At 38.6% G+C, this 26,701-nt stretch overlaps 1 protein-coding gene across 1 annotated transcript; it reads right to left on the bottom strand.

Moving 5' to 3' along the window:
* Nucleotides 1-116: 116 nt before the first annotated feature.
* Nucleotides 117-24,690, bottom strand: lrrc4cb (leucine rich repeat containing 4C, genome duplicate b). Its single transcript, XM_043243107.1, has 2 exons — nucleotides 23,712-24,690; nucleotides 117-4,578 (listed from the first exon to the last, which is right to left on the bottom strand). The coding sequence occupies exon 2, from the start codon at nucleotides 4,526-4,528 to the stop codon at nucleotides 2,633-2,635; it is 1,896 nt and encodes a 631-aa protein (XP_043099042.1). The 5' UTR covers nucleotides 4,529-4,578; nucleotides 23,712-24,690; the 3' UTR covers nucleotides 117-2,632.
* Between the last annotated feature and the right edge of the window lie 2,011 nt (nucleotides 24,691-26,701).

Below are 26,701 nucleotides of genomic sequence, written 5' to 3'. Positions count from 1 at the left end.
CAGCTGTTATTGGTCTGAAATTGTAATATAATGAAGTATAGGAAGGTTCTACGGAAATGAAAGTTAACGCAAATAATGTAAAATACCGAAAAAGCACAGTTTAAAAGTCCCCACACTTTACACTTTAGAAAAAAAAAACATTTTATTTACATTTACAGCATGTACCGTATGAACTACAATCTCTGGTATTTTATTCTTTTTTTTTTTTCATGGTTAACGCTTAGTTAGCTGTATCCCCCATACAGTAGCATTATGAACTGATCAGCAAATGTGTAGTTTGACAGAAATATTATTGGTTATTTTTCAATAACAGTTCTTGTAGAAATATGTCAATAAAGAGACATTCTCTTGCCAAAAAAATCACTTCAGTTCAGCATAGAAATCTAAAATGAGTTACCAATAACAAATCACAAGAAGAAAACAAAAGAGAATCCGCTTAGTCCAACACCACAGATTTTCTATGTAGGCCATGTAGGTATCAATGATCTAGTCAAAGTAGCTTCTGTAACTGATGCAGTGCTCAGGAACACTGAAGCAGATAGGAGCAAGCTAGCATTCATATACAGACCCTCTGAAAACAGAGACATTGTCATCTTCTTCTTTTTTTTTTCAACAGCACAATGCTGTTTTTTTTTCTAGTGTCCCAGTTTATCCCACCTATTATGTACAATAAAAATGGTAGGAACATTTTTTAATTGAATACAAAAGTGAAGTAATTGAAAAAACAAATATGCTGCGAAGCAACAGTTTATCCTTTATGAAATGCGTAACACGTGATAATAATTAATCTTCCATATATGAATGACAATGAGGTTAAAAGTAAATGTCTGGGGCCACCAAAAAATTTAAGTGTAAAATTAAATAAATAATAATAATAATAATAAAAAGATAATAATAATGTAAGAGGAAATAAGTTTTGATGTCACATTCAGTAGATGACTCTGTTAATTCACTGCTAAAATGTAAGATTAAAACCTTAAATACACAATGTTGTGTGATGAATTCCCTGCTGGCAAACACATCTATTTAAAATGAAACTTGTCAGCACATGTAATGAATTAGAGGTATATACTTCATGTACCGTTCTGATGCCTTTGACATATGAACCTATTAGGTTTACTTCAGCAGTTGACTGGTTAGACCAGTATCACATCTTCTCACCGTGCCGCCCAAAATGATTAAAAGGGGGAGAGACGTCACACTTTTAGGCTGAGAGACATTTTGAGGAAGCAATACACAAGCTGCTGAAAAACAGAGGCAAGAGCGCACAAACACGCTACCCTTTGCACGTATGGACACACGGCACACTCACACACTCATCGCGTTAGGTGAGGTACGCAGTTGCCAGTCAAATAAACAATTCCACACAAAAAAGTGATTTCCAAAAACACGACAGAACATAAAATGGAAAGATAATAACTCATGGTATATGACGGATACAACACAAACATATAAAAGCATACATACACAGTAAAAACCGTTGGCTTACAAATCAGCTCTATTTAAAATAATGCAATTCTCAAATAAACAATGCGTGTTTTAAGCACTGGGCTGCACTCTGATTGTGTCCAGCGTGGTTTTTTTTCAGTAGGTCATTGGTTTCCATAGTGACATTAGAAGGCTATTTTTTATTTCATTATTTATTTCCTCAGCCATTTTTGTCTGAAACGATCTTAGAAATCACATTCCCTTGTCCTCAGCCACTCAGGGTTATTTCATATCTTGCGTTTGGTTAACATACTATTATATCCCACACACATGTGGCATTGGGTCTATAATTGCACTGGCCTGATGTTCACTGAATTCATATTTATATTTATAGATTGCTGGCATTTACAGTTACAAATAGATTTTGTGAAAAAATGCTGAACCTGAAATGCAGATTTCCCATCGCCACATTTTAGATACTATCTTGACTTAAGGGCATGTAATTCAAGGCAATTATGCAAACCTATTTTCCGAATTGAAGTTAATTGATGTGTGTTGCGAACACTGGCTTCTATAAATACTAGAAATATGTCATATCCCACAAGCTGCATTTGCAGAATAATCCAGGCCTGACAATGAAAGCTTTCCCTTTTTTGTTCAGTAACAGGATTTTTCATGGGGAAATGTAACCATTTATACACCTCTCTAGAGTCACTGAATCCATCAGGCCCACTATTCATATCTAAGTGCTCCATGCGATTTAAAGTCTGCTGTTTTCAGTGGCCACTTTTTGTTTCCAGTGTCTCAAAAAAACAAACAAAAAAAACAACAACTAAAACATCTGTGCAAAGGGATGTAATAAAAAAACCAACAACCCACAACTCTTGTCTCATTGCACTCATAACCATCGCAGTTGACCTTAATTCTACCATAACATGAAAGTAAACCATTCGTTCCCCCAGTTCTCAAAATGTAGAAATGAAAAAAGAAAATATTAACCTTTTTAACTTGTGATTTCATGATTCAGTCACTTCACATATCTTTAAATAAATAAGATTTGCAAAGACACTTGTTAAAATAATTATACACCCTGGCTCTCGCTGACATTGCTGAATGTCTCAATGCACACTGTCATCTTCATTATGACAGCATGTCCACAGCCAAAATTTAAACAGCATTAGTAAAGTTTGTTCGTCTGACAGGGTCAAATTTGCGTCTCCTGCACGTTATCCTTTGAGCTGGCTTGGATTAGTAAAGGTTCATGCACTGAACTATGCAGCGAGCCGAGAGCGGACACATGGTTATAAGAAGTTTTGTAGGAGTTATAGTGGTTGTAATGCTCATGCTCCAGGGGCGGGAGAGCCAGGTGGCTCTCCATGGCCGGGACCCTCGTCAGCTCCTCGTGTACGTTGATGATCTCGATGGTGCGGGTCGGCCCATCGTGATCCTGCTGGTGGTGCTGCTTGCGCATCTTGTAGAATATTATGAGCATGACGGCCGCCATGAGCGTGATGGCCACAAAGCAGCCAATGATGATCTTGGTGGTTTTCATCACCTCCTCCAAACCATTGAGAGCACCATCAATGTCTATGTCAGTCACGGGAATGGTGTACGCTCTCTCGGTGGCAATAGGTGTTCCCCTTGTGGTCGAAGAGGACGCCCAGCCGAAAGATGGCTGCACCGGTGTCCTACTCTCCCCATCGATAACGGTTTCAATTGTCTCTACAGTGACTGTAGTGAAGTAACTAAAGCCACTGTTGTCAACTGATGTCACGTTGAGGACAGCGGAGGCCGAAATGTTGCCTAGCATGTTGCTTACCATGCACGTGTAGGTTCCTGTGTCCTGAATGGTGACGTTGGTGAAGTTTAACGTTCCGTCGTTTTGGACGGAGATGCGCATCTTGAGCACCCCATGTGTTATGATGGAGCCATTTGGTGTTAGCCAGCTGACCGAGGTCACTGAATTCGTCCGACATTTGAGTTCTGCCGCCATTCCTTCAGTCAAATTAAGGTCGGCAGGCGGCTCGACGATAACGGGTGCGTAGCACTGAAAGTAGCTCTGGTCCAGCTCGCCAATGTAGCGCCCCTTGAGGCTGGGAGGGGAATTGCAGCGGGCGCAGCAGCTGGTGTTGGTTGGTACGGTCTCTCTCAGCCACCAGCTCAGCCAAAGAATGTCACAGTTGCAGTTCCAGGGATTGTGATGCAAATGCACTCTCTGTAGGTGGTGCAAAGGCGTGAAGAGATCGTGGGGCAAAAAGGTAAGGTTGTTGTGAGCCAGGTTGAGCTCCCGTAAAGAGTGCAGGTCATCGAAGGAGTTGCGCTCTATGGTTTGGACTTGGGCGTGCATCATCCACAGCTTCTGAAGATGGACGAGACCTTTAAAAGAACCGGGCTGAATAACGGTGAGCTGGTTCCCGGACATCTCCAGCTCATCCAAACGAATCAAGGGCTGAATATTGGGGACCTCTTTGAGGTTACACATGCCCAGATTCAGGTAGCGAAGGTTGCTCAAGCCCTGAAAGGCTCCACTGGAAATGTAGGAGAGGCGCTTCAGCTCTCCCAAGTCTAACCGCCGCAGGGAGGGCAAGCGACTGAAGGCATCAGACGGTATGCTCTCAATAGGGTTATTCCTAAGCCACAGCTCTTTCAGTTTTGATAGATACTCAAAGGCGCCATTTGGGATGGTCGTGAGGCGATTGTCAAAAAGCTCCAGCGTGTTAAGGCTTGTCAGCCCGTTGAAGGCGCCAATTTCGATGTTGCGGATGTGGTTTCTGCTGAGCTGAAGAATCTCAAGGTGTCGCAGATGCTTGAAACTGTCTACTTTGATGACCTGGATCTGATTGTCCTGAAGGTTTAGATAGCGTGTGTTGGTGGAGATGCCATCGGGGACGTCCTTTAGCCCTCTGCGTGTGCAGATGACCTTACTAAACTGATTACTGCAGGAACATACGGAAGGACAGGTCTGGGCTCTTACCAATCCGGCGACAACAAGCAACTGCAGGGCTAGAAGCAGGAGAAACAAGGGGTCAAACCAAGCCCCTTTCCATCTAGGACCTCTCAACATCTGGCGCTGATGGTAAGAGGTCATCTTGTTCAACATTCATAATTTAATGCCCGCTGAGTTTCTCTCCCCAAACATTTATAGGCAGTCTGAAAAAGAGGAAAGAGGAAAATAAATCTGTTAGCAAAGTATGTCATGTTGACTTGTCAGCGTAGCATGATGGCAGTCAAACAGAACATCACATTCCACTGATGTTCTGCAATTTATCAAGAAGAACATTCTTCTGTCAAATGGAAATGCATGTACATTTCTGATATTCTGATGAAAACAAGAATTGCTGTTTAGGCAGTGCACATGCAAAACAGAGTTTTTCTGATGTGATTGATGAATTGAGTATCATTTCCATCACAGCTGTTAAATGAGCCTGCACACAGAAGCACACACAGTACAATACATTCAAAGTGTAAGTGACTGAAAGATGCAGTTTCTTGATTTCTTTTTGTTTTTGTACCAAATGTAACAGCAAACCTGAGCGTAATCAGCTAGTTCACTTTGACCTGAAAAAATTTTACCCGCACTTTCATGACTTTCAAGATGGGGAAAAATCATTAATAACATACATTTATTAGGAACGTCATTTTCAGAGGAAAAACTAGCCCCACCTGTGTGTGTACCTGTGCACCTGTGTGCGATGTTATGTTAATGCTTAAAAGCAAGATTTTTTTTGCACATTTGTTTCATTACAATATTATCAAGTGCCTTGAGTGTGAAATTCCCTAACCCCCCTGAATCTTTTATGCTATGCACTAAAATGAGAGATATGGAAATCCTGTCACAGCAAACTGTCAGAGGAATGGATTAAGGTGCAGACAGGTCCATCACTGGTCATATCTAGCAGATAAGGATGTGTATTTGGCTTGTATATTCAACTCTATGTGCTTGCACATGCTATGAAGATACCGAGAAACTGAATTGTCAAATCCCACAAGAAATGTGCCACTGCTACACCACACACTAAATTTAAAATCCCTTCACCCTGCAAGGCTCTGCTCTCATTACCTGCTCAAGTGTTCTTACGAAAAATAAGATGTCTTATTACCTATGGTGTTTGCAAATAGGTTACTCTAATCAGTATTGTTATAAATAATGAGAGGGAAATAAAAGGAGAGAGGAAATCAGGACCCCTTGAAACTCGCTTTGACAAGTAAAACTGAATTTCTATATATTATGAAGTGAGGCTATTGAGTATCGTGAAATATATAGAAATGCTTTCATTTAGGAAATCAAGCAATCTGTGTTATAATTACACTCAGAATTTCTTAACACACAGATAAATATGAGACAGCTTTCATTATGGCAACAGACGTTGTGGACTGAATTTGTATGACACCAATAAAAAACATCAGCCTCAATGCATGAGTGGGCTGAATGTTGGTATACAGTGCCAACAGATATACACTAAATAAATGCTGCAGATGATTGTGAACTTGACCTTTGCCGGTATTAGATTAGTCTGTTGTCAGAGGCAGTCTGAATTCAGACTGAAAAATATCACATACTTTGTCAGTCATGATCAAGTTTAAATATCTCAGTCTCCTTAGAATAAAATTAATGATTCAATTAGAATTATTCGTCTCTCTTGTCTGTAATATCCTACTGAAGCGTCTCGGATGGTCTCGCTGTGCGTCTGCGCTGCTGATCATCTTATAAAAAATTGTTAAAAGTGAGGACCCTGATTGATTTAGTCACAGTGAGACGTTAATCTCGCTAGTAGGCAATGAATGTTAGTTAGCAGCAGCGTAATTGACGCCTCACTGTGAGAAGCAGAGAGAACTTCCAGTGGACGCACATTTAATGGGATGCGTGAGGTAATCAGGGCATGTCCTGGCAGGAGCCTCTTTTTCATTACCAAAAATAACCACGGAATTTACAGAGGTAGCACACTAATCTCTCAGGTATTGATTGAGTGATTAGCTCGAGGCCTGCGTCAAAAATGGGAGACATGTGAATTACTCTAAAGTGTAAAACTAACATTTTTATCTTGTTAATTACATAATGGCAATCCACACATCATGCTACATGCATAAAACCTACAAGTATAAAAGAGCAAGACTCCTGACAAACCCTTTTCACAGTTGTCACATTCAAACTCACATGTGATTGATATATTTTGAACTAGTCTGATTATGCAAGGGCATCGTTATTAACAATCACTGGGGACATACAGCGTCCTTTTAAATGGTACTAATATGTACCATTTAGGGGTAAAAAATAAAGTGCTAATATGTACCTTATTGAGTGCATATGTTGTTATTATTAAGATATAAATATGCTGCAGGGGGGAAAAAAAATCCAAATAATTTGATGGTGTTTGCATAATATTTTGTTTTTTGAAAACTGCTGCCATTTCCAATAGGAATCAATATTTTTTTTCTTTCTTTCTTTTTTTTTTTTTAAATCACAAGCAATAACAACATTTTAATGATCATAAGCATTTTCATAATTATTCAAATGCATATACAAGGCTTGCCTTTGCTCTTTGTTGATGATGATGAATCTTGAGTGTAAAGCACTAATTTAATGCGTTTTGACTGAATTTTTCCCTGCAGTACACTTTCCAAAGCCTGCATATTCCTTGAGGCCTCTTACGCCAATCAAATTAATTACTTTAGTGCTCCACAGATAAAGCATTAACACATATATAATAACACAAGCACACACATACACAAGCGGAAAAATAAAATAAATAACGGCAAGGATGAACTTGATAAAACAGATTTTTTGAGTAAACAAATTAAAATAGGCTTCTTCACAAAGTTCAAGATGAATAAAATAAAAGAATATCGGTATAAAAATCTAATAAACGTTAACTCCTTTCAGAAAGCTGTTATAAAAAGTGTTTTTTTTTTCAGCTTTTAGACTAATTTATTTTAATATCATTTCATTCATTTTCAAACATTATGTTCACATGAGGGATACAGTCTAAGATCATCTGCAATCAAAAAGCACAGCTGTAAGCTTACTGGTGGCTATAACTTGTTCTAAGTCATTCTCTTCAATTTACTTCAAAGTCAATCTGATAACTCTTTAAAAAGCTAAGACATCAGAGAGAAGAAGTTAAATGAGTGGACTGGCGAATGATGAATGTTTCTTTCTTTATTTTATTTTTTATTTAAACAGCTCCAGTAGGACACTAGGAGGGACACTGATTAAAGTCATTATACCAACGGCACTCTATTGCACTATTGCTCATTATCATTTTATGTTGTTTATCCCCGTATCTCAAATTAAATATTTGAAAAATAAATAAAAACAGCTCATAACGATCTAAATGATTAACCGATCTTTTTTTTCATGGCAGGGTTATGTATTTGGTGGCAAATCAGCCAATTAATATTCACAGAATCTTATAGGATAGCTTATCCTTGGAAGCAATCCTTCGGTACGCTGTGCTTCTCTGCTTGTTATCTCAGTAAATCTCTGTTTCCTCCATTTAGGACACCGAGGGTCTCCACAAGGACAGCGATCGATTTAGTGTTATAGAAGAACATACATCCAAGTGCAAAGCGGTAAACATCTCACATAATAATAATAATGATAAATATTTAATGCTTTTAACACAGAGGTAAATGGTATGTGCATAATTTCTCTTTTGCATTTTCATTGCTGTGGTTAGAGGCAACATAAAATTGCATAAGCACTTATTAACTAAGTCCCACATCTAAATGATACGTACAAAAACATTAACTAAACAAACATTTTAATACACAGTACAGTGTTCTGGAGCGTGCTCTGCTTATTTGCCCTAGAAGTATAAAAGGACAAACCAAACAACATGCTAAAGTGAGTTCTCAGGAGACGCTGCGCTGGCTCCTCAGGACCTGGAAACAATGGCTTACAGAAAGGATTTTGCTTATGGGACACCTGCCAAGGTCTTTACTTAAATGGGGAGACTGTGTTGAAGCCAAAGAAGAGGCTTTACAAATGGAAGCCCTCCATTTAAATTCACAAAGACTGAAGTGCGCAATAAGTACATGTCATGTTCACCTTGAGTAGACAATAACGTTATAAACAATGGGATAAAACTGACGTTGTAGCATGATTTCCAAGTAATTGTGAAAAGTGTAATCCTTCTGCAATTTCTTTCACGCTCATTAAAAATGATTGCAATGTTCCAGCACGTTGAAATTTGAACCAGAATCCTTGACTGCATTAAACAGCAAGGTGTACAGTACAATTGAATTCAGCATCTGAACGTCGGTATATCCTAAAGAGAGCGATGCACATCTTTCAAATGATCGAAGCCCTATCCTACTGGTGTGTTTAAACAAGTAAAAAATCAATACCTTACTTGCCTCTTAGAAGGGCTTTTCAAGCAGTTTAGCCAGAGAAAATAGATACAAAACGAGGGAGTAATGCAAATTACTCCCACATAGATCTTCCTCAGGTTCCTCTGCGCATCCAGTAGGAGTCTTAGCCTGTCAAGTCATTTAGACCGAAGCGTCTATGGCCAGGTATAATCGCCATAATCATTGGATTGTGCCAAAATAACTTATGCTGCCTCCATTATCATAATGACGCTGATGAATAATCAAATGAAATGGCCGTAATCACTCTTTTTTCTGGCTGTGTGGGTGGATCGGGCTGCAGGGAGATGTTGTCCATAGATCTAATATTCCTACCAAAAACCTCTATAAAGCCAAAACTTCTTCAGTGTTGTCTTTATCTGTCTCAAAACAGATAAATAAAAAAGAAACAGAAATATACTCCCCCAACCCCCCCACCTGTATCCCTCGTTCTCATTGGCTGTGTGTGTCATTTTCAGCCAGAACACATTTCACACTGCCGGGCTCTGAGTCGCAGACGGCACAGATATATAGCCTGCTAAATATTTTGTAGGCATCTGTGACGCATTGTGCTTCTCTTAGATTGCCTCTTTGATAATTCACACTACGCGCTCGTCACTGATGTTAATGAGCACTGATTCGCCTTAGATTTTGTGTTTATCGATCTTAAGGAAGCTGTCCCTGAGTGAAAATCGGGCCTTAAACTGTGTAAGTATAAGCAGCTTAAGAGGACTTGGGATTTTATTTCAAGACCTGTCAAGACCACAGCTGCAGGGATAATCACTAAATTGCAGATGCTTCGTTCGATTCATTTGTTAACATTATTAACGTGACCGGATCTAAGAATGACTGCTTTAAATGCAATCTGCTCACTGTAAATAAATATATACACTTTTTTCAAATTTGATTTCTTTTGTTACCGCTGTTTTGTTTGTGTCTGTTCTTTTGTCACAAAAAAAAATATTAACGCTCACACAAAAGTATTAGTAAGAGATGATGAGTTTTTATGATTAAGTAAAATCACAACAGGAAGAGAGCTGTTTTCGGCGAGAATTCAGCATGACTGCAAAACTGATGTTTACACGTTCAGTTAAGTGATTTACAATTAAAACATAACGGTGTTTGGTTAATAGGTTAATAAATGAATCACAAAAACTCGCTTATTAAAGTGTCTCTATTATGGGTTATAAAAGGTTCATATTTTGGTTTTGGGAGTCCCAAACAACCGGCAGACATGCATGATTTTATCTGATCAAATTTGTTCAAAATTCATTTCTCAAACATTTCGTTCAGCGAGTCATTATATTTTTATATTATTATAAATAGTAACATCACCAGCACTGCATGCCTATGAGTATAGTGTGTACTAGTGTGTAGATTTCAATTTATATACAGTCTAATCTCTAATGTTGCATTAAGAAATTCCTTTAACCCAAAAAGTAAATTATGCTCTCTTTGAACCGGTTGTCTTTAAAATACAAATCTAACATAATCCCAGGCTATTTGTAATGGGAAGCACATTTAAAACTGGAATATAATTTAATTTCATTCACATGTGTTACATATAATCCTTTCTGGATTACAATCCGCCATCAAAAAGTTTTTTTGACATTTAATTATTCCAGCTGCTGTGAGAATAGGCTATAATTAAAAGATGCTCCACCTGCAGGATCCTCAGGCGAATGAGACGATAGCCTATACTATAGCCTATACCTTCCCGTACCAATCGAATTAGAGATATTTTTCTGATGTCTTTACATTGTTTTTAATGTAACTTTTTAAAAGTTACGCTATGTCCTCGTTTGAGGAAATCACCAATACAATTTTAGTTTTTTGGTTTATCAAAAATTGTATAAAGATGATTCTTTACTATGTTATAACAATGTTAAAATAGAATTATTTGTTATGCCATTTTTCTTTCTGCAAAATGTGTGTAAAATGAGTTTTCTCATTATATAAAATGTATGTATAAACTAAATGTAATTTGCACATTAATAAGGCCCGTCTGTTAATTCCTTTATTGGCCAGTCTTCAATGAAACAAGAGATTGCAGAAAGACTAAAAATGTAAAAATATGACAGCTATAATATGGTTATGATTGCTATCGAGGAGTTTCTTACGCTATATAACTCCAAATATATAATAACTACCTATTTTCTAAAAATAAACATTAACTATAATGTGATAAATATAACATAAAACATATAGCATAAAATACAAATAATGGCCAGATTTGCCAAAACTTGCTGATATTTCCTCTACTTTCTGGCGAGTGTGCTTAAGAAGCACTGAAATACACTTCAATGCTGGAACTATTGGCTGCTCCATGACACGTTTACTTCCGCCTTCCTCCGTTTCTATGGAAGCCTATGGGAGTGTCTCAGCTCGGTTTCTAAAACAGCTGTAAGCAATCGTTCATCAAACTATGCCTATAATGATTTTAGTCCCGGTATCCTCATGAGGAGATAATTTTTAAAATGGTTTATTTTAAATTTAAAATGTCATAATTTAAAAATTAGACCAATTAAATAATAATTACAAAATATTATCATTTTCCATAATTTCACTAAATTAATTTCAGGCATTTCTGAAGACCAAGGAGAGGGAGTGGTCATAATGAAACATCCAATCATTTGGTATCTCTGAAAAGCCCTGATGTACAGTACATCCAGACTTAAAACATGTATAGGCTCACTAGAAATTCACTAAAATATTATGTCCTGATATGAGTAACCAGGGTCTAAGGCGATAGTTTTGAACACTGATTATGGGTGATTATGTACTTTCTCAAATATTAATTCAAAATGTTTCTAACCAAAAACTACAGACTACAGTTTTAAAGTGAGTTTTTAATGCTTCAAAAGTGACACCTTCTGGTAAAGAATAAATGAGCATTTTCATTCAGAACCAATGGGAAAAAACAACAAGTGGTCGGGCAATATGCTAATGTTTCATTTTGATGTCAATATGAAACAGCTTGGGACTTGTTTTAAATGATTCAGAATCAACCTTTTTTTCTCTATTTTCAGATTTAAACCTTTGCGGGATGTTTTCACTGCCATTCTCTCAGTTTAGGTGGTCTTGACTACAACACTATTGATATTCCCTCACGGTATCCTGCTAACATTCATCTACAATTACCCAGCCTTTAATAATAAGTTCATGTAATTACTATTGATATTTGAACATTCTATTAGTCTTGCCACTTTTAATATCACTACTAATAGCATCAATCTGATGAACTTGTTAAAGAAACTACCTCAGAACCGTCATTAGCTGAGCCCAGATACCCCTGGGCCTTCAGACGAGAACTCCAACTTTCAAGAGTTTGAATCTGCTGAGATAAACACGGGCACAAACACACAGAGAATCACTTGCAATTTAATTGTTTTTCTTCTGGCCTATTAAATCAAGAAAATGAAATTGCAATCATTACTTGTAAGCATGTTAGCAACCCTCACTTGGGAAATTATGACCTTCCACAGTTAATTTAGTCACCTATTTATATTCACAGCAAAAAGAGAACTTGCATTCTCTAATGAACAACACTCAACTGTGCAATACTACAGGGAAACTCACAGTTATAGATGAGTTACAGATATTGACTTAAATCAAATCCGCTGTCTATATTTACGGCCAGTTGCTAAATCATTAGAGGACCTCATGCCGATAGTCAGTTTTATGGTCTTGCGATGGCCTTAAATATTGACTGGAATCATTTAACCATGAGATACGGCATGTACTGTCCTGCAGAAGGCTATTTGGATTTGCTGGAGAATAAACGGTGCAGTGCTGTATTAAACATGTGACTGCAAAACTCAGGCAGAGGCAGGAGCAGTGGGGGGAATTCATTGGCACCCCCATGTTTCCTGATGTCGTGAGGGCCTTGTTAGCAAAAATATTGGTGCGCTTTTAAACTGTCAGGACTTCTGCCAAAACCACATCCCACAGCACTGCAGCAGGTTAGTGAAAAAAAAGCTGGTTAGTGAAGATTTAATCTCCATCTTGATCATATTATTGCGCTGAAACCGTAACGCCATAGGAAATGAAACTAAAGCACGTATAGCGCTGTTGCGCCGGTTAACGCGGTTAGCCAAAGCAGCTCTCCACAAATTGATGTCACTGCGGCACTGAACAGTTCTGTGTAGCTATTCTGATCACACTACGTGGGAACATCAAGACTTTATCAGATTTGCTCATATAATGGCATTAGTCATCTTCATCACAACAGACCCTAGCAGATAATCTTTCAGAGCGGAAGTGTTTTGAACGACTCGTATGTGGCTCTCCAACCACATCCCTGGGAGAAAATCCATATTGTAATGGGCTAAGTTGTTGAGTAAGAGCACAATTATTAGACAAAGGGAGTCTTGGCAGGAGTCTTCCTTGGTGGAAATACACAGCTGGAGGGATGAGGATCTCGCATTTTCTCATTGTGATTTCGAATTTTCGAAACTAAAGAGATGTTCACAAGTCAACTGTCTCTATGTAAAAACACAAATATGAAAAGAGAAAGGTTGGGAAAAAATTAGTTAGCTACACAAACACCCGGTTCATTACATTTTATCATCCCTGCTGTTTCCCCCTGTGGTTAAGTCAAAGTACTTGTAATATCTGTAGTGACAGAGCACAAGATGCTCTTCTTCCAGACTATGCAAGCAGAGCGATAACTCCTGGGCCTGGCCCCTTCAGTTTACTTCAGTGTTCAAATTGAAAATCAGGGAGGCAGAGTGCTGACCATGCTAAAACACAGCAGACAGCAATCTTTAAAAGCGCACTGCACTGACCCCTGAATGCAATATAAACGAATCCAGAATCACAGGGACTGTACCTCATGAAATATGAAATGTAAAATCAAGAGTCACCTTTCAACATGTACCTGCAGTATTCTAGACCTCACAATACGCCAGTGTATTTTTAGTAAAAAAAAAAGACATTTTAGGTAGGCTTAACTACTATGTACTTACGTTTAAATTAATAATTCGAAATAACACATGCATTGTGTGCATACAAATTCAAAAATGTCACATTGTATGCATTTATATATTGTATGCATAGTGAGATTGCTTTGACATTCATATGTATCAATATATAAATAATCTTAAATGGTATGTGGCACACTCTTGCTGCATCTCATGTGTACATGTGCTTTTTACATACAAGAAATGTATTCAGTGGCAAAGCGCAAGCGGTTGCCTTGGTAACAAACAATGATACACATAATAGTGAGGGAAAATATCTGAGGCTATCACAAAATATTGAGAATAAGGAAAACCTGCATGCATATGCTCACCTGTTTCTGTAAAGGACTCGGTTATGAGCAGTTCCACCATATTTCCATAACTACTCTGTCTCTCAAACACGACATTGTGCATATTTCCTTTTTTAGTTGAACTAATCCTATAATTATGGGAATTTAAATTACTTTATATTTCGATTTCATCTATTTCGATTTCCGAAATGGATAAAATTGATTCAAAGTTTAAAATCGATTTACTTACATTATTATGTAGGCTACTGCACAGATAATTTACCTCATAACACCACCTAATGTCAAACCAGCAGTAATACCAGTATAATCCACTCAACCATTCTCTAAATCGTTTGTCCTATGTAGGGGTCGCGGGGATGCTGAAGCTTATCCCAGATTCGTCGAGCAACTGTATAATTGTCTAAGATAATTGTCTGTAAAATTGTCTATAATTGTAGCACCTGTAGTAATAATACCCTTCTCGGTGGAGATATATAGCTATGCATGCATACGTGTATGCATTTCTGACTAAAAATTACATATCCGTAGACCTAACTTAGCAAGATTCATGTATGTTCAATCTTAACTCCAGGGAAATATGTTTTAGGCATAGTTACATATGTAGTATCTTCTGTTAAATATGCTAAAATATGTAGCATTGTGTGTTCAAATCATGAAGTGACTGTAAATAGAATCACTCCCTTCCCAAGTCCCTTAGTACAAAATTAAAGCTTAAAATCCAAAAACGACATCTAAAAGCAGGGCTAAAATGTCTGCTCTGCTGTGGCCCCTGTTTGACGCTAGTATGATTTAAGAACAAGGGGGCGGGAAGAGTGAAACACGCCATGTATCATGGTTTTTCAGAGAACCGTGCAATGTTTTGCTGCAGTGAATGCAGGCTTTACTCTTTCAAGTTGCTGTGATTTTAATTCAACGACTGGACCCCACATTGTGTCCAGGCTGTTGCACAGCAGTTGTGAGTCAAAGCTTACTCTCACCCTCTCTCTGTCTGTCTGATTCTTTCTGTCTTCCTTTCTCTCACACAGACAGCTTGCTTAGGAATAATTCATGGCTTTGCATTAGAGCCTCTACAGTCACTATACTAAACAATTGCGGAAGCAAATTGATACCGTTGTTTACAGTTTTTATGGTCTGTATTTTCGAAACGGGTGTTTTAATAATGGCTGAGATCAACCAAGTTCAATTCCACTTTGAAGTGCTTGTCATTGTTTCCTGTTAAATCTACTGCACAGCCAGTCCGTAAAACATTGCTCTGGCAACGAGAAAGAGATACTGTCAAGAGTATACAGCATGACTGTTTTCATCTCACATCAAACAGAATGGGAATTTACAATGCTGCATGGCACACTACGTTATGTAAACACCTGGGGTCCTTCTCCTCCATTTGTGCAAGGTACCTCTCATATTCAGTGTCCCTTTAAGGCAAGCTGATGATGCCCCTGGACAGCTATTTTCAATGCGGGCAATGCGTACAAGTAAAGTTTCTATCTCCCTGAATGAGGAAAAATTAAATTACACCTATAGAACAATGGTACTATACTTTTACTTTAGCTCAATCATTGTCTATCTGGCTGCATAAGGTATTGGGCATGTAAAAAAAAACGCCCAAAAAACGATCGTCTTTTTTTTAACTGAAACACTGAATTTTCAATTCCTTTACTGTAGCTGCTAAGTTTCCACATGTAGCCAATTTTCATTCCTCTATACCGTCTCTGCGGACATATAAACACTTTGACAGACCTTGAGAGTCACAAAACTTAACTGTCATTAAAGCTAAGCTTCAACATGTTCACTGCTTCTGTCTAGGGCATTTCATGAAGGAAACGTTGCTCGAGTAACATTTATCCAAATGAATTGTAATGGTTCTTGAGGCAGAATCTTTTGAATATTTAAATGAGTGTGGGATTTGAGTGTTGTGGTAAAGGGAAAGATTTTCAGTGAATATCATCTTAAAGGGACAGTTCACCCAAAAAATGTATTCACCCTCATGTATGAACTGTATGACTTTTTTTTTCTGTGGAACAAAAACTAAGATAAAAAAACATCTTACTTAAATCATAGAGTGTAAATTTGCTATTACAGAAATAAATTACATTTTATGCGTACCTGTCAACCTGTTTTTCCCAGGATTCCATTCTGTCCCGCTATCATCCAGTTTAAATATTTTCTGTATTTCTCCCGTATTTTTAATCTTGCTATAAAAAAATCCCACTGGGCCTATTTGCTACATTCACCTCTGGTAAAACTCCTGTAATTTGTATGGCCCTTACCTCATTATATGAATAATTATGTCAATATATTTCAATGTTGTCCAGTTGCCAGATTTTGTATGAAATGCATCTTTCTCACACAATCAACACATACAAATTTCAACTAATTTTTCAACTTTACAACCCAGTGATGCTTTTGATATCTGTGCAGTAGTGATGCACGGATGGCGGTTATAAAACTTAAATATAACATATACATTTATTTATATAAATTTAAAAATGCATTCTGATTATTTGCAGGTGGACAAGATAAACATGAAAGGTGCAAATATTAACTGCATTTTCATGTTTTAAATATATTTTTTGATCAGGCAAATATTATGTGTGTGTGTGTGTGTGTTTGTTTGCCTGTTTGGGAAATTGCAGTGACAAAAGAAGACTTAATAAAAGAATAATAATAAAAAAAAAATATATATATATATATATATATAAAAAAAAAAACTGCTTTGTACTGTACTTTTGATCACATAAATGCAACTCTGGTGAACCCAGGAGACTTCCGAAAAAAAAAAAAAAAAATCATATTGACGGCAAATGTATTGACGGGCAATGTGTTTCAAATACAAGAGTGATGTTTTGGTGGTGCAGCAAAAAAAAATCACTAGAGTGAGGTTTACTAATGAGTCTATGTCATTCTGCCCACAATCAAAAAGAGTCATTAGCTTTGCTTCACTTTCCTTTTAATATCTCTTTTTTTCTGGCAAACTAATGTGAAGATATATCCATTCTGTCTGCCTCTTAAACTGAACTCAAGAGACAGAGGAAGACAGAGCAGAATAGAGAGAGTCAGGAGACTGAGGCGAAGAGTGATAGTGGTGCATTAAAAGGCAGAGCACATACAGTGCAGAGCAACATTCATTATTCATTAGCTAAGTTACCATGTGTAGTAATTAAAACACAAAATCTTTGTCTAAAACAGACACCGCTTTAGCAGAAGACTCCAAAAATTCATTTCTGTATTTAGATCCATTCTTAGATTGTATGACTATACTCCAGACATTCAATAGATTCATGATGCATGGCATGGTGATGCATGTCACAGATCCTACAGATGTGGAAGATTCAGTGTTGCCATGAGAACTTGGCGTATGGTTTTGTGATTCTGCCTAAATGAAACTTGACGATTGTGGAAGCCCTACAAGAGCAAGGAAAGAGACAACAACGGCCTGACCCTCCTGGTTGGGCGCAAATGAAGGAGCCACAGCTAGCATGGTGCTCATCCCGTGCATACAGATAGCATTACACAGCCAATCCACTCAAAGAGCCTTTGCTCCTCTAATGCACTGACATGCCTTAGTGTGTGGAAGCGGCCAGTTTCACTCAGTTAAGTGGTCCCCCATGGTCGATTAATACAAGGGAGACTGTTTTACTCATCAACCACCACGCTCAATATCGATGAAGGCCCCGTTACTGAGACGCTAGCCGCTGTCATTATCACACCTACCACTGTTGCTCTCTGAAAAGCAGCAGCTGACGCTTCTTATATTGACTCGTGGTGGATGAACCGAAGCCTGTGTTTAAGTCTTTAAATGAGATGGGTGGTTGCTGATGACAATCTGCTTGATTAATTTAGCCACGTATGGAATGCCCTCATTTGTTTGCACTCCTGTCAGCAGAGGGATTATCCAGCTGGACACTCGGCATCCATTTGCGGGAATGAGATGTGGCGGAAGCGCCGCCTCTCCCGAGGTATCTATCACACCGACACGGCGCTGTCACATACAAAAAACATGAATTACAACGCGAGCTTCTGCTGCATGCGCATTCGAGAGGCAGCACTCACTCGCTACAGCAACCCAACATCTAGCTTCTTGTGCGAAAGCAGCACACTGCCCCAAATCTCATTCAGCACACCTACATGTTCCTGTGAGCTATGTTTTTCACTGTTCAAAACAAATATTTCCGCCTAGTCATTAACCTTAATGACTGCACACCACAGACAATGCAGAAGAGAACAGGGGAGGTAAACAGTGGTAACCATTACTTTCCCTGCTTGAGATGACAATAGGAGCAGCTGAGGGCCTCCAAGCTATAATCTGACTGTGGCCGTATAGTCTCCTCCGTCATTAGTATTGACTCTGCATGAAGCCTGGCCAATTGAAGCACTCAGCTGCAAGCATGCCGGCACACATAAATCCAGTGTGCTTCAAGACCCTGAGTGCCTCTCCGAGGAGGCCGGCACATTACCTCAATTCGTTCTGTTTTCCAGTTTCATAAAACAACTGGAATATCTGGATAGTGTGGTAGAAGCGCCTACAGAAACTAAATGCAGTGGCTTAAGTGCAGTGGCTCAATTATGATGCTTCTGAACTCTATAGATGAGTGAAATCTAAGCTCATGACCACACATCAACTGCAGTCTATATTACAGTTTTTCTCAATCGGCTCATATTTTACAACAATCATACTATTCTCTAATTGAATTAAAACAACTATTTTTTTATTTATGTGAATATTTTCTACTTTTGAATCGACACTGACTGCCTATTGTCTACTGATTTCAACAGGAAAAGTCAATCCTGTATTGTACACATTTGTATGTACACGGTCCATTTATGTTTGCTGCAAAGTTCTTAGATATTATCAAATATAAATGTATGCCTAGCTAATTTTGATGTTTGGATCATTCTGCATGTAATAACCGAAAGCCTATTCAATTTCAATTAATTTAGTAAAAAAGATATAGAATTACAATTTAAATAGAAAAATCTGTCAAATTTGACTACAATTTTTTTTGGCATCAGTGTTTAAACACATTTATGGTAAAAATGTACGTTTTTGGACGTTTACCATACCGAGAACCACCATAATAATGGTGATAAAAGAGAACATGAACAATGAAGTAAATACTAATATATAGAAGTCGTTCATGCAAACACAAAACAACATCATGGTAACACACAACACTTAATAAATTAAACAACAGAAGATGTAACATACAGGCCAGATGTACACAAATTCTATTAAAAACATGATTATTTAAGCAAAATTGGTTAGATTTTGTACTGTTTTTTTTCATAGCATTTTTACCATTTTTCACCAGATTTTACCATTAAAATTACACTTATTTTCCACAGTGTATAAACTAAAAGCGGAGTGAAACTATTTAGATCTAGCATTTGCTGCTCAACCACTCTGTCTAGACACTGTCTCATGGATAGCGGTATGTGTCAGTACACGTCTGCCGAGACGCCAAGCTGTTTCGATCTATATTCGCCTCTGCCATCATATTAGGAGAGTCTGTTAGTTGGCAAATGTTTTTATTGTGGAACAAGCTTTGACCCCGGACCCTGTCACAACAGTATGTATTCTAGGAAGTCTATGATTTATCAGCCTCAAAGACGCGGATCTCTTTGACACACTTCTGTTTGTGAATCCAGGCCAACTGATCTGAGAGGCTTGAAAAAGCCAACAGCCTTCAAGTTCCTCTCCCATATCCGAAATATGCTGAGAGTGGGAGAAGACATCCTCTTGGGGAGGGGAGGGTGGCTGTTTGAAAAGGGGTTCCAATATAATGAGCAACCCAGATTTGTACCGTGCCTTCCACGGCGGTGATGACAAACATACAGTGCAATCAAGGCAAAGTGATATTTATAAGCTGAGCTGAGCTGAGAACACCTCCCTCTCTGTCTCCACTGACTAATCTCACTGAACAGTACAATTTATGCCATTTGGCTCATCTGTAGGATATAGTGTTGACATAGGATTTCTGAATTAACAATCAACACGGAGGCTGCCGCTATTGTGTGACAGCACAATCTCTATGGCGGGCTCTTACTGAGCTGCAAAGCCTGAGTATTTCAAATGCACAGACATTTATTACAGTTATCGAGGCCTGAGGGCATGGGAGTCAATTTTCATTTTCACTGAAATGAGAGGTTTGCTTAATAAGCTGCTCAAAGGACCTATCTCCATAGACTTAAAATGCACGAACTCTAACCTCTCCGCTCCTATGCATCTGTGCAACACCCTGGCTCCTCTCCAGTGCGCCAAATGTCTGTCAGAAAGGGTTTTTGCATCCGCGTATGGCATTAGACATCTGCTGCAGAACTAAAACCAGTGCAGCATGTTCGCTCCATCATTTATCTGTAGCCATTTGGGCTGCATCCTGTTCCCCAAGACCTACATCTTTTTCTTACGTAATTCACATTCGACGATCTGCTCCTCGCAACAACCACAGGCAGACTAATTATAAATCATGTACTAATATCTCCATCAACAACTGATTCATTGCACCAGCACATAATAAAAGAGACCACGAAGGATCTAAAATGAATTTGCGCAAAAAACATCAATAGGGTACGATTATATATCGGTTCTCACAGCTTCGCGGGTCTATAAAAGAAGACATTTTGGATGGATCTAATTGTTAGCTTGTGTCACTAGCAGGGTAGCTCATTACATATATGCTTGATGAATTTTGCTATGGCTCCAAGTGGGATTTGAACCCATGACCCCAATATTACTCGGAAGGCAAGTAGGCAATGAGCAAAGAAACCAGGTTAGGCCATTCCAGGAGCACATTCACCTCAGCGCAGTCTAAATTGTTAAGGGAGATCTACTGTGACAACCAACATACTGCAGGTAATAAACCACGGTATCTTCGCTCTGCTACAAATTCACAGAAGAGTAATGTGAACAGGCATTCACAGAGGCCACATGACCCAGCAACAGCCTTTGGTGATTCCAGAATTATCATCAGCAAGAATCTGCCACTGGAGACCTTATTAAACATAAACATAAAGCCTGAATAAAACACATAAAAACCAGAGGGCTTCTTCATAATTCAGTCTTCCTGGGTGCTAGATCAGATATGAAGATGGTTAAAAGTTACAGGATAAACAAAGCTTTACAAGCTTGCGCCTTGTAGTCCTCTGTCCGGTATTTTTTTTTTTAGAATGATTCTTTAATTTATTGGTAGCGCTAATGCATGAAACAAATTGACTAAACTGAACAAATGGTGCTGGATTTCATTTGAATTTAATTTTCTAGTAAATCTCACAACGAACGACAAACTTAGAACTTCAGAAAGATCATTTTTATAGTGTATCAATGCCAGTGTGGTATTTGGGATGTAACGTGTGCATGATATCATCTTCAACATGACAGATAGATTTCATCCATAATGTTAGCTGTTGTCATTTCACAATGGCCGACATAAGCATAAATGCATCTAACAAATGCTATCGATTCTACAGATTCTACAGTAATGGTCCAAAGGTCAAACATTTTAGCTGAAGAGGAAGTCAGACATTTATCCTACTTAAAATTCCATCATTGTACTATTGTTACTTTAAATTCAGCTGGGATGGAGTAATAGGGACGCCACCCGATTAGTAAAACGCCATTTTTAAAGAGAAAGCCAGTGTGGCTGTGTGCTTGGCAGAAGCGGTGCTCACTGCTGGCTGGATTATATCTTGTCTAACAGCACTTCCTCTGACCTGAGAACAGTACACCAGCGGTGCGGTCATTCATTCGGCCTCACAGCATTAACACTCCAGCGCAGAGAGAAAAAAATTACATTTACAATTTTGCCAAAGAGCAATCCTCCACGTTTTTTGACACGTCTTTTGAAAATAAAGATGAAGGAGCTAGTCTATACAATCCCTTCAATCTATGCCATTAAACTTTTTTAATTTTGCACAGCCTGACCCACATTAGAGACGGTCTTTATGAAGCGTCAGGGATGGCAGAAGCATTTCAACTGCTTCATTTTTCTCTAAATGGCAGAGATTACGGAGGTTAATGTGTGCGATATTGGCTAAATGCTCTCGTTTACAGGCTCCTCCTTGCCTTAGGGGAACTGAATGGTATCTGGCATTTTTTTGGCTCAGCAGACACATTCAATACATTAACACTCATCTTCATGACAGCACGCCAGTGCCTGCATTACACATTGAACCTTGTTTCTTTGAACTGCTTCTGACATATTATCAATCAAATAAGAGCTTGGGGATAAGGAATGTCCAGTCCAAGACTTAAATTCAGGTCACAATCTTAGAAAAGAGAGAAAGAACGTTTCCACAACAGAAAGGTGGAGATACTTTACTGGAAACAGTAGAACTCGATTCCTGCAAAGTGCAGATTAACATAATGTTTTTTTTTTAATTGTGACCCCAATGGATATGTGATTTTAATCACACATTTAATTTTAGAGAATTCATTTTCTCTAAAATACTGTAATTGAGCTATTTGATTCTTTCATTTAAGCTGGCTAAGATGATTATGGTCCACAGTGGACCGAAAATGCTCAGAACATCTGTCATGGATTATTTGCAGTGAAAGGGAAAGTTAAAGCCCATTTAGTAAATTTATCTAACACAGAAAAAATCTTTATTATATCTGCAAGCATTAACTTGTCAAATATTGTTGTTGCTCTGTAACTCTTTCATCTTAAGAGCTTAAGAATGCTTGAAGGAAAGTATGCATAAAAAGACATCCAGTTACTACAGAGTTAGTACATTTCGGTCTTATTTGATTGAACGTTTTATGCAATGCATACATTAAGTACATAATGCAATAATTTGATAATTATTGCAGCCCATTTTTACTGTTTTATCCAACCATAAAACAGTAATGGTTTTCAGCATCTTCCCAAAAAAGACAGCTCCTCAATCCTCAACACCAATGGTGAAGCAACAACCCACGAATCCATGAATCATCCATCATAAATTACGTAAGCTCTCTCCAAAACCAATACATGGCACAGAAGCATTTCCAATGAATCAGTCTTGCTTATAGTGTCCATTACAACACCTCTCCACCTTAGTGAAGTCCTGAAGCCTTGTGAGGGTTGAATGTTAAATGCAGATTAGCATCAGTGTGAGCTGCCAGCCTTCCTGGAACTTCCTGTGTTTTTTTTTTTTTTTTTCCCAACAACAAATTAATTATAAAACGGTTATGATGCAATGTGTTAACTAATAACATTTACTTATGCGGTATTCAGGAAGCCTCAAAAGTCACTGGGGTCTATTAGAAGCGATGAGAAACAGTTGTGTCGACCATCATGGATACACTGCCTCTTTCCCCTTGTCTCTTTAGAGCATAGCAATGCACATGTGAACAGAATATGAATGACCCAACGCCATATTCTAGCAAAAGTAATGGTAAGTAGAGCAACAGAATAGCATAAGAATAAATATTCCCAAACCTACCACATCACAGCAAGAGAAATAATGCAAATCATAACCCCTGCAGCATATAGATAGATAGATAGATAGATAGATAGATAGATAGATAGATAGATAGATAGATAGATAGATAGATAGATAGATAGATAGATAGGAACACATTCAAAAGATGAAATGCATCCATTCAACGTCAACTTAAAAAGAAAACAGGTTCGCTTTAGAATAGATCTGGAAAGACCGGTTAGATTCGGCTACGGTTCCTTACCCATTTCTGTCAGGAAATGCGAGGTGTGAGGCGATATCAGTAAATGGGAGCATCACTGCAGCCCTCACAAAACCCCCAGTTCATGTAGAATCCATGCACGATGTACGGAGATGCAAGTAAGAGCAGCGCGCTCTGAAGCGCTCGGTGAGCTTTGACAAAGCAAAGCAGGTGCAAAAAAAGGGGAAGGGGGGCTGGAAGAGAACAAATCTTCTACAAAATCTGTAAAGAAATCGGGGATAAATCTACCACCGTTGACACGTTTTGCTGGACACATAAAATAAGCCTAGTATCCACATCCGGGGAGGAAATGTCTAAACCACATGGGTTCTGAACAGCCTCCCTTCGGGTAAAATCCAGTAGAGTTAATACTTGGTAGGTTTCACTCAGATCGGGATGCGCCCTTTAAAAAACCACTGGCACACGGCGCCGTTCTTCACCGCGTAACTGGCCCCACGCTCCTCAGATCTTGCCCACATCCAGCACCGCAGTCCATAGATGTAACACAACGTGCTGACTCCGCTGAACGCTGTTGAATGTGTTACAGCATCACCTCAGAGCCTCCTTGAGCGCGCGCTCGTTCCTCTCGCCTTCGTCGTTTCTCGTGAGCGATGTCCACTGCAGAGCCTCCTCAAAGTTCGACCGCCGGCTCAACGTCCAGCACTTACGTTTTTATTCGCGTCGCTAAGGGGCTAAGGGACTGTCGTCGTGCTAAACTTAAAACGTTCCCTTCGTGAATCTCGGTTTAGCTCATCGAGGCTCGTTAAAAGGGACGTTTGTTTGGCGCTGCAGTTTTCCGCTCCTTTCGTATTGCTTACAAATCGCAGTTGCGCCGGCCAGCTCTGTGTTTCGTCAGAAAATGTAAATAGAAAGTGTAAGCACACGGAAAGAGGCACCGTCTGTGAAAATGTGGCTGAGGAGAGGGGAATATTTGCAGCGATTGACGGATGATATATTAAACCTGACACTGCGCGTTTGAAACGCATCTGTTGCTGAATGATGCGCATCGTTGTGTGTGTGTGTGTGTGTGTGTGTGTGTGTGTGCGTGCGCAGGCTTTAGTTACTCATTTCGCCTAAAAGACAAAAAAAGCAGCACGGCATCTTTATTTAAACTTGCATTTATTAATATGCGTGGATTTTTTTCTCTTTTTTTCTTCATCTTTTTTGGCACAAATTGATGTGGGATTGCCACCTACCGGCATGCATCGCCCTCTCGGTATTTCAGTTCCCTGCCAACCATCATCAGGATAACACTAAATTTGATATGCAGGGAAGAGTTATTGTTACTTTAATAGAGAGCATTAACGGACGCAAATAATTAGTTTTTATAATATAGAGAATAATACATAACAATATCTGTTTCGTATGTGCCCTCCGGTGTCCTGTATGCAGTTTTAAATAATACTTTGCGAAATCTATGAATCAAAATTGAACCAATTTATTTTATTTTCTAAGATTTAGTTCCTCAAATCTATCACTACGCTTCTACGATAAGGTACAATGAAGCTAAAAGCCCATTGGGATAAAAGGCCCCCGATGTAATTTTCTCCTAAAACACTGCATGGCAACAAACAACACTAAAGCTGTTTTCTAACCAATTTTGTATCAGTAGGGGTTGGGAATAAATATGTGCAATGAACGTGCAAAGTGGATCCATATTGACTGACAATCGCAATGATTTATTTGTGACATGCGCATTAACTGAAACTTTTCTTTCTCAAACGGCTTTAATAGCGCAGAATACGAAATAATGCAGTTGTGAAGTGCACAATGGGGTATTATGAAAAGAGAAAGTAATTGAAAGTAATTGAAGAAAAAGAATGCCTTTGATGAAGCTGCATGCTAAAGTTCTTTAGCGTTTCTTGAATAATTAAAACGTTCAAACTTCAGCGTGGCACAGGTCTCTGGAAAACTCACTAGCAAAAGCGAATGCTCTTAATCATATGCCTCTATAAAGAATACAAAGTGGAACACTCTGTATAATTGTTCTGATGATCATTAATCATCGTGCTATTATGAGATATCATGTCATACAAGTTAGAGTCTGGATATTTCCTAATATGCTTTAATAGCTTAATTGTATAGCAGTGCTAAAGCTCATTTGTGTCATCCCTTCTGGAAATGTGGTTTATGATGGCAACTGGTGTGACTTTGAGCAAGTCGCTCATTTATGGTAATTCGCTTGTCTGGGTGATTGATCAATTGCACTATCAGTGCTGACGTTAACCTGGTCTGATAGAGTCTATCAGACCAAGTCAATGTCAGTCCTGTTAGTCCAACCGATCAATCATCTAGACCAAATTACCAGCGAACACCGCAGACGTATAAGCTATAAACCGAACATCTATGATTATCATATTAAAATAATATGAATTGTGTTGTTTCTACACATTTATTTGAGGAGGGATATGCGTTGTCATATAAACTAATAAGCTTGTTTCAGTGCTCCATTGCAAATCTACCAAAAACTGTCTTTTTGCATAGATCACCTTATGTTAAATCGTAACAGCGGTCTTTTGTAGCGACATGGGCCATTAGATCAGCTTTCAGTTAATCAGTGCCATATACTGTTCACCCCATTCCACTATTCTGTGATCTAATCAAAGCAGAGTTACTGATAGCACTCTCTTTATCACCATTAAGGCTCAGAGTAAGGCACTCATCCGTAGCTAACTTGCGGGGACTGTCGCTGCAATTAATGTAAACATAAAAAGCATAATGCCATCACTCAAAACTTTTAAAACACAGATTACCTCGTTCTCATATGCGTAGATTTATATAATGTGATCCTGTGAGCCTCCACACGGGTGAAAAACCTCACATCATATTCATCTCTAGCGAGTTTTGTATTCCAACGTGCATAAAAGCAGTGGTGAGTTGTAATGTTTTCATGCAGGTAATCTCCAAGTACCCCTTTCCTTTTTTCCATGATGCAACCAAACTGAGATACACACTGTAAACCGAGGCACAGCACGTCGGCTTAGAACAAGGTC

Source organism: Puntigrus tetrazona, chromosome 7 (assembly GCF_018831695.1).
Source record: "Puntigrus tetrazona isolate hp1 chromosome 7, ASM1883169v1, whole genome shotgun sequence".
Taxonomy (NCBI): Eukaryota; Metazoa; Chordata; class Actinopteri; order Cypriniformes; family Cyprinidae; genus Puntigrus; species Puntigrus tetrazona.
The sequence above is the reverse complement of the archived record's forward strand: the minus strand, read 5'-3'. Positions and strand labels throughout refer to the sequence as shown.